Source organism: Triticum dicoccoides, chromosome 6A (genome assembly GCF_002162155.2).
Source record: "Triticum dicoccoides isolate Atlit2015 ecotype Zavitan chromosome 6A, WEW_v2.0, whole genome shotgun sequence".
Classification (NCBI taxonomy): domain Eukaryota; kingdom Viridiplantae; phylum Streptophyta; class Magnoliopsida; order Poales; family Poaceae; genus Triticum; species Triticum dicoccoides.
The window spans coordinates 217398141-217407695 of NC_041390.1; the positions used below are offsets into that span (position 1 = coordinate 217398141).

Consider the following 9555-nt stretch of genomic DNA (forward strand, 5'->3'; position numbering starts at 1 on the left):
GAGGGGTTTCGGGCGCTGCAATTTGAGGCAAAACAAGGTCGGGGCGGAGCTATTTAAGGAGGGGGCTTCGTAGACGAGGGGCAAGGCGAGAGGAGAGAGTCCCGAGCGGGAGTCGGCGTCGGCCGGCGACGGTGTATAGGAGCAGGACTCCTGCTTGGCTTGGGGAGGAAGAACCCGACAGGTGGGTCCCACCTGTGGGTGGCTGGGCGTGGCGGCGTGCGAGCGAGGGAGCGAGCAGGCGCGCGAGGCGTAGCCGGTTCGGCGGGGAAGGCAGGCCACGGGCCGAAACTGCTGCTGGGCCGGTTGGTGGGCGCTGGTCTAGCGCGGCTGGCCTACTCTTTTTTTTAACACAGACAAATGAAAATAATAAAAACAAAAATATATATTATATAAGCATATAATATATCAAAGTTTTAAAAAAGATTTTCTATAAAATGAACATTTCTCTAGCATCAAATACTATCCACAAAAATTCAAATAAATCCAACAGTGCTACTGCTGCAATAAAAACCTTATAAAAATCAATTTAAAAATACCAAAATAAATTCAAATTTATTTCTCTCCAATTTTCTAATGTAGGGAATCATTTTACCCTAATTTCCATATATTTTATTTTTGGAGAAAAATAATTTGAATAAAATCTAAATAACTCCAAAATGAGAATAATTTCAAAAGGGGCTTTCAATTTGATTTTTTTTAACTCCCAACTCATATTTCATATGATTTGAAGAAGTAATTTTATCTTCTCTCATGAAAATCATTGAGTTGCTTAAAGTTTTTGTATTGGAAAAATATTTTCAAATAAAATTTAAATCTTTTCAAAACCCCTTACATTTATTTAAATGGAAGAAGTCATGTCATCTTCTCTCCAGGGTTTTGTGATGAAAAAAATTTGAATCCATGGAGATCATAAATGCAAAATAAAAGTTTGGAAAAGTCATTTTATTCCCTCTCATTTAACTTTCAAAAACTTCAAATTTCACTCAAGCAACCACACCACAATCAAACAAACAATCAAAACTATTTATTTAATATAACATTCCAAAATTTAGAATTTTGGGATGTTACATTTTTTTCTTAAAATTGGCTTTTTTGTTTCCTAATTAATGTGACTGAGCGATTTAAGGTCATGTTTATTAATTTAAATTTGATTTTTAGAGATTGATCATGATTGATTCTTTCAAATAAAGACATTACTAAATAACTTGTGTCAGCATGAAAAGTTCTGACCCGTTCAGTTTTTTTTGTTGTGTGAGAGGGTGACACGAAAATAAACCGGTGGGGTTGGGGACGAAAAAACCAATCAAAAAAACCGGACGAAAGTGGAGGGATGAAAAAAACCATGGATGCAGTCCTACCAACTGCTCCATTAGGAGTAGAGATATTTTTTCTGAAATAAAAACCGTGCTAACCCTCACATGGGGACGATTAATTTGTTTTGACCTATCTCTCACTTGGGGATGATTGATTTTTTTTACCTAGCCCCCACTTGGGGACGATTGATTTGGCATATTGAAAAACGGACACACACGACTGGAAGGTTTCCTTTTCTAGTGCAGGGGAGCCGGGAGGGTGGTCGGACCTTGAGAGGGATGGCGGGTGGGGTAATTACTTCGATCAATGGTGAGGGGATAAACAAACAAACGACACGTACTGCTTCTTTAAGAGTAGAGTAGAGATATTCCATTACAAATTATAGGTTTATAAATGATTTGGTAATGAGATTTCTTTGTTATGATTTACACATTATTTTTTTTAAATCGGTTATTTGTTTTTTAATTAACGTGACTGAGAAATGTTTTCTTAAAATTGATTATTTGTTTCCTAATTAACGTGATTGAGCAATGTTTTCTTAAAATCGATTATTTATTTCCTAATTAATGTGATTGAGCGATTTAAGGTCAGGTTAATTAATTTCAATTTGATCTCTAGAGGTTGATCGTGATTGATTCTTTCACATAAATACATTACTAAATAACTTGTGCTAGCATGAAAAATTCTGATAAGTTCCGATTTTTTTCGTTGTGTGAGAGGGTGACGTGAAAATAAACCGATGAGGTGGGAAAGAGATGAAAAAAACCAAACAAAATGCTGAAGTTTTCATGCTCTTCATCCGTCACCAGTTGAACACGTGCTTCTTGGCAGCCCATGGTCAATAAACAAATGCAAGGCATCCACTACTAGCTAGCTACACGTACGCGCCTAACCTACCTGCTGCATAGTCCTACACTTCCACGCATGGTCAATATATCATGCATGGTTTGATATGTGTACGCCTATTGATCGTGGCCTATAAATACCCGGCGCAGCAAAAAGAGGAGGCATATATCGGTCGCCACCCGTTCATCCATTCCATCGATCGAATTAAGAGACTTGCAAAAACAGCTCGATCAGGTCGATCGACATCGAGAAGATGGTGCCAGAAACGCCTGCTCGTTCCAACACCGGACGAGCACGAAAGGCTCCGGTACCACCTCCTACGTTCCACCCTAGCCTCTGGGGTGGTTTCTTCCTCACTTACCAACCGCCTACTGCCCCTCAGGTAATTTTACTGACCACAAGAAAAGCATTTCGTATTCCTTTTTTTTCTTTTTTTCAAGGCAATAAGATTTTCATCATTTCTCTCTCTTGAAAAGGGGAGTACCCCGGCCTCTGCAAGATTTTCATCATTTATGAATAGGATATTATGATTACAATCAGATAATAACAACAAAGAAACACACTCTGGCAAAGTATCCAGTGATCTTTCCGTATTTCACTAATTACTCATTCTATGCCCATTCCTGCTTAAACTATACCTTTTATTTAGTAAGATCAAGAAACATATATAACTAGATGATACCCCGGGAATTGTTGTGATAATCTTGTTAAAAGAGATGCATTATTAGGTGCTACATAAAGAACTACAACGAATGAAAATTAAGAGTATTTCTTAATATACACTTTAAAAACATTAAAACACATGAAGCATATAACAAAAGCATGTATAAAAGAGAGAAAAATATATTGTAGTTAAAATTGTACTCCCTTCATCCAAAAAAAACTTGTCCCTCAAATGGATGTATGTAGCACCAAGTTAGTGCTAGATACATCCATTTGATAGACAAGCTTGGGACAAGTTTTTTCGGACGAAGAGAGTACCATTTATAAATAAAAATAAATAAATAAAATCAACTACTCCCTCCGTTTCTAAATATAAGTCTTTGTAGAGATTTCACTATGAACCACATACGGATGTATATAGATGCATTTTAAGTGTAGATTTTCATTTTGCTCCGTATGTAGTCCATCTAGTGGAATCCCTACAAAGACTTATATTTAGGAACGGAGGGAGTATATATGTAGCATGGCAGCGTTGTATGGATAAACAAAAATATAACATAGAACTTGCAGGCATGGCTTACTGAGGTGTCGTGGTTCCATGGTTAGGAAAAATAGGTAGTGGATTATATCATGATTAAATCTAATGTGATTTAAAGCCCATTTAATAAAATCCACTAATGCATGTTGAGGATTATCATGCTTAGATCGGATGGATGCTAGTGGCTCTAGCTAGTAAATCTAACGGCTACAATAATTTTGATGACGTGATAGCATACATGTTGAGATAATTATAGGTAAGGGTGTCACTCTCTTAGGTATATAGATTTTTCTAAAGAAATATGTTATCCATCCATCATCTCATCACATGCATGTCAGTATAATTGGCATGTTTGATCCACCAATCGGTCTGTCGATCCACTAATCATAAACATTAACCCTTAAATTGCAGCGTGCATGCATGGAAGGAAAGGCTGAAGTGCTGAGAGAAGAAGTTAGGAATATCGTAAATAGCACACATGAATTACCAAAATTATTGGATCTTATAATGACATTGCAACGGCTCGGGCTGGACATCTACTATGAGAACGAGATCAACGAGCTGCTCCACCATGTCTACAAGTCTGGTTACAACGAGGAAGATCTACATTTAGTTTCACTCCGATTTTATCTTCTGCGGACAAATGGATATGATGTATCAGCTGGTAAGGCCAAAGTTGCTTGTAATTTTGGTGCATATATGCAATTGGTATGACCTTTAGGTGTTACAATCATTTAAATTTTGTCTCTTATTTTGTTGCTCGACTAATCCTTCACTTGCATAGCAGATATATGCTTACCCCATGATAATCAAAACACTTTTTTGAATAATCAGAACATTCAGATGGCTTGATTCTGAGAACAAATGTAGTAAAATTAGTCAATTTACATTATAAATAGTTAATATGGTGCAAATCTGAGATCTAGATGTGTAATAAAGACCTAAAAACCCGCATCTGCATTATCTATATTTGCCTGGAAGCTAAAAATAAAAATCATCTTTAAAACATAAATCTAGATAGTGTCGAGTGGACAAACACTAGTACTGCATATAAACTAGGATTCCAAAAATGTGCATAAAACTTACATGGTAGATATCACTATATAATCCAAGTATTGCGGCAAAATATGAATATGATGGAAATTGTAATCCGCTATGTATATATGGCACATGTAGTTTAGAAATACTTGATATGTATTAACCACTAGACCAACTCCACATGCAGATGTATTCCTTCGTTTCAAAGACGATGAAGGGAATTTTATGTTCGACAATACAAGAAGTATTCTGAGCTTATATAATGCAGCATACCTTAGGACACATGGAGAACAGGTGCTCGATGAGGCCGTAATATTCACAACAAGCCACCTAGAAGGCGTATTACAACAATCATCACCACTAGCAAATGAAATATCTTTAGCCCTTGAAGCACCACTTTTCCGAAGGGCTCGCATAGTAGAAATGAGAAGCTACATCCATATTTATGATAATGGTGCTACAAAAAATGAAGCCATATTGGATTTCGCAAAATTGAATTTCAATCTTTTGCAACTTCTTTATTGTGAGGAGCTAAACAACATCACAGTGTAAGTTAATCATATTTTGCTCTCTTTTCCTTGCAAATAAAAGGTTCATTAGGGCTGCAAAGAAGTGATCCGAGCTCACTTGATTAGGAAACTAGATGTACAACCCAGCCACCTGGGTTCAAGTCCCCACGGACCTAGAGTTCCTTGTTTTCATTTGATTCTCACAAAGTTATTATGTGTGTGCCATTGCAGTTGGTGGAAGGAGCTCCATGAAGAATCAGAGTTAGGATTTTCTAGAGATAGAATAGTGGAAATGTATTTTTGGATGAATGGAGCATGTTATGAACCTCAATATTGTAACTCACGGATAATACTTACAAAGATGACAGCATTTATGACCATACTAGATGATATCTTTGACACATATGGTACCACCGAAGAGAGCATGCAACTTGCCGAAGCAATCAACAGGTCATGGTCCCTTAAGTAGCACTAGTTAGTTTTTAGTTTGCTTAAAAGTTATCATTACTGTTCAAAATTTCCTGGTTTTTAGCATCGATAAACATTTTAAGGACATGCACATGCATCATAATTAAACTTCTTTGATATAATAGAAGATGGATTTCGGTGGACTGAGATGTAAGCTACAATTACAAATCTAGTAATTATCAACTTTTCGTAAACTCGAATCTATAAGTTGGTATACATCATTTGGTATACCAAATATAACAATATTTGAAACATACATGTATATATTTTTACAAATAACTATATATCAATCATAATTAACTATAAGGCATTCAACTAGCTAGTAGATATTAATGGAATAATCACTGCTCGTATTTGTAGACAGATTTCACTACCATGTGAAATGCTTTTGTCATAAGCAATAAGATCCATGGTTGTCGTGCCACATTGTGGAATGTTGTTTAATTAGTCATGAAAATACTTAATAACTCCATTAAAAAATCTGTAACAACCTATTGATTTATAATAACATAATTTCTAAAATGGTTCTACAACCGCAGAAATAATTGTGATGAGTAAGTGCTTTTGAAAAGTGAGCTGCAATGTCTAGCAAAGTATAATTAAGTTGGTGCTAGTGATTCTAATAAATATATTGTATATTATACAATGCAGGTGGGATGAAAGTGCAACAGAACTGCTTCCATCATACATCAAGGGGTTCTACTTGTATTTATTGAAGACATTTCATTCATTTGAGAATGAACTGGGACCTGGGAAGAGACACCATGTGCACTATCTAGAAGAAACGGCAAGTATTCTGCTAAAATTTATTAGAGCTCATAAATTTTACAATTGTGTTCTAAGACAAGGGATTATAGCAGCACGCCCAGCTAGCTAGATTCTAAAATGGGGCTTTTAAATTCACAAGCGTTCATATTCAACTCAACCTACCATGCAGTTGAAGCGATTAGTTCAAGCATACACGGAGGAGCTAAAATGGCGTGATGGAAATTATGTGCCAAAAACACTGGAGGAACATCTTGGGGTTTCAGCCAGAAGCAGTGGAGGCTTCACACTTGCGTCTGCTTCATTATTTGCTGGAGTAGGCGGCATAGCTACAACAGACACGTTCGAGTGGATTCTGAACTATCCGCAACCTTTCAAGACGTTTGATATGTTTGTACGGTTCTCCAATGACATCGTATCAAGCCAGATCATTGTCTATCTTTAGTTCTTTACACATTTAATTTCATGTAATTGTATGTGCATTTCTTCTTCTTGGTTGCCTATTGATCATCCAGCTAACATTGAATCTTGCTGCAGCGTGAGCAAACCGGGGACCACTACGCCTCTACGATCCAGTGCTACATGGAAGAGCACGGCGTGATGGTGCAGGACGCCCGCGATAAGATCAAAGACCTCGTCGAGGACTCGTGGAAAGACATGGTGCGACACTGCGTCGCGCCGACCGAGCAACAGCAGCCGCTGGCCGTGCCGCGGACGGTCGTCAACTTCGCGAGGACGGTGAATAACATGTACAAGCGCGGCGACGCCTTCACTTCCTCGCACGAGATCAAGGAGATGATCACGTTGCTCTACGTGGAACCAATTGCTTAATCGCAACGTCAAGTGCGAAACCCCACCCCTGCTGATAAGGCGAGGCACCATTACTTATTAATTCATTCATGCATGCATGTTGTGCTTTTGAAATAGGAACCTTGATTCGGCAGTGTGTGTGATGGTGAGGATTTTCCTTTTTGTGAAGGCGATGGGGAGGAAATTAATGGTAAACATAAATAAAAATGGGAATGGCGTGCTAGCTGCTTTGCTGATCAAGCGCACCTCTTGTCCGTTATTTGAAGTGCACAATTTCTCTATTCATTACTCATGATATATACAGTCTAGTTCATCATTCTGATCTTACTTTCCCTTGGTTCTCTGCTGAATATTTGTATTTCCACTATGTTGAGTAATGGAAAGGGGTTTACCCGGTTCAAAAACATTATTTATCTTACTCGTGTATTGTTTTAATGAAAATGGAAGCTTCATTACTACCGGCGTCTGCATAAGGAATGCACACATTAAACTATTAAAAATATGATAACTCTATATCAACAATATCAAAGTATATGTAATGGAAGATTGTGAAAAAAATATAACGAGACTGGATTTTCTACTCTCGGGTGTACTACACCCAAGTTTGCAATTCTTTTTTGGAAAAACGTGATCAAACAGAGTCGAAGAAATCTGAAAATTTGAGACATCAAACTTTATCAAATGTTCGAGATTCTTGCAAAATTTAAAATTTTAAAATCATGTTTTTTTCATATCTGTTTTTAGTTATTTTTGAAACTCATGATCTTCCAAATTTGTGGACTTTATAAAATTCCACAAACATTTTTTTTGTATTCGCTAACTTTTTTTGAATTCGTGAACATTTTTTTCAAATTTGCTAATTCCTTTCTAATTCGCCAACTTTTTAAAAATTTGGAAACAATTTTTTATTTCACTAAAAAAATCAAAATTAACAGAAAGTTACTCCCTCCATCCCATAATATAAAAACACTTTTTACACTAGTGTAGTGTAAAAAACGTTCTTATATTATGAGACAGAGAGGGTATCTTAATGCTGGTGAAGTTGTGGTGACGTATTTACACATGCATTGTTGGGTCGATTCGTACGTAGTGTTCAAATTAATCAAACACCACATCCAAGCTAAGTAATGCAACGTCGCCGGCCGTACGACGCTAGCATATTTAGGTACGTACAGGTCTTAGAGCATCTTCACTCGTGTCCCCGATAGGCTCTTCCAAGGCATTTTTTTATTGTCGATGTGAAAAAAGCAGCCCCGTTGCGTTCTCAAAAACCTATTTTTCACCGGTTAAGACCGAATTTGGCGTCGGCAAACCCAGGCCGAACCCGGCGCGCTGGGGCACTCGGAGGCGCCGGGCAAACGGTTTTCGCACGAATTCTTGTGGGCCCGCCGAGTCAGCGACTAGGCGCGTTTGTCCTTCTCATTGCCACGGTTTCCCGCGGGGAATCAATGCGAAAGATGTCGCCGGTCAGCCTTCCATTGATTTCTCACGGGCGACGCAGTGAAGGTGCGACAACGCACGCCTCGCCCCCTCCCGCCACGCATACACACGGCTGCCACCCGCTCGCCGCCCACCCGCGGCTATAAAAGCCGCCCCTTCGTCGCCGGTGGCCGCACACTTCCTCGCCACAGCCCCTCTCCCCCTCTTGCCGACGACGCCCTTTTTCCCTCTCTCCCCGTCTCAAAACCATGGCCGAGCGCTACCCTGATGACGGAGCGGCGGCCAATGGTTTCGGCCGCCGCCACCTACACAAGGACGAAGCCCGCCTCCTCTACAAGGCGGACCACCGGACATGCGGGTGCCGAGCTCCTGGAGGCTCAGCCCCGACGGCATCCCAGTGTCTCCGGTGCCCACCGGTGCTGATCGGCGCGCCAGGATCACGCGCATCCGGTCGTCGCTGCCGAAGCACGCGCTGAACCAGCCGAGGTACGCCTCCGACAGCCACACACTGTGGATGGCGTAGTTCGACCGCCAACACGAAGAACGGCTCGCCTCCACGAACAGCGTCGAGCCCCGCGGCCGCCTCAACTCTGAGAGACCAATGGTGGGGTGTCCCCGGCCGCACGCTCGAAGCCGTCCTTGAGCACACCGAGGCCGGTAACTCGCCGCACTAGGAGTACCCGGCGCCCCCTCCTTCTCTCGTCGCGGCGGCAGCACCTTGACACCGCGGCAAATCGAGTCGGTGTCCTCCTCGTCGTCGGGTTCCCACTCCTCCGGACCACTTGCGCTCCTCCCCGTCAAGCCGAAGCCACGGGAGACCGCTCGGGCGGCACACCCGCGGTTGTGCCCTCGTCATCAACGAGGGCGGCGTCTGTTCTCCTCCCTCCTCCTGCTTCGTCAAGCCGAAGTTGTGACGCCCCCGATTCAATCGTACACTAATCATACACGCAAATGTGTATGATCAAGATCAGGGACTCACGGGAAGATATCACAACACAACTCTACAAATAAAACAAGTCATACAAGCATCATATTACAAGCCAGGGGCCTCGAGGGCTCAAATACAATAGCTCGATCATAGATGAGTCAGCGGAAGCAACAATATCTGAGTACAGACATAGGTTAAACAAGTATGCCTTAAGAAGGCTAGCACAAACTGGGATA

The 9555-nt window shown here is 40.5% G+C and overlaps 1 protein-coding gene across 1 annotated transcript; it reads left to right on the plus strand.

Annotated features, from left to right (window-relative positions):
- The first annotated feature begins 2413 nt into the window (after nucleotides 1–2413).
- On the plus strand, nucleotides 2414–6972 carry LOC119314301 (zingiberene synthase-like). The gene is made up of 8 exons (XM_037589034.1): nucleotides 2414–2542; nucleotides 3773–4025; nucleotides 4587–4947; nucleotides 5140–5358; nucleotides 5916–5930; nucleotides 6028–6163; nucleotides 6314–6574; nucleotides 6679–6972. Exons 1-8 carry the CDS (start codon nucleotides 2414–2416, stop codon nucleotides 6970–6972), a joined length of 1668 nt encoding a protein of 555 aa, XP_037444931.1.
- The last annotated feature ends 2583 nt before the right edge of the window (nucleotides 6973–9555 follow it).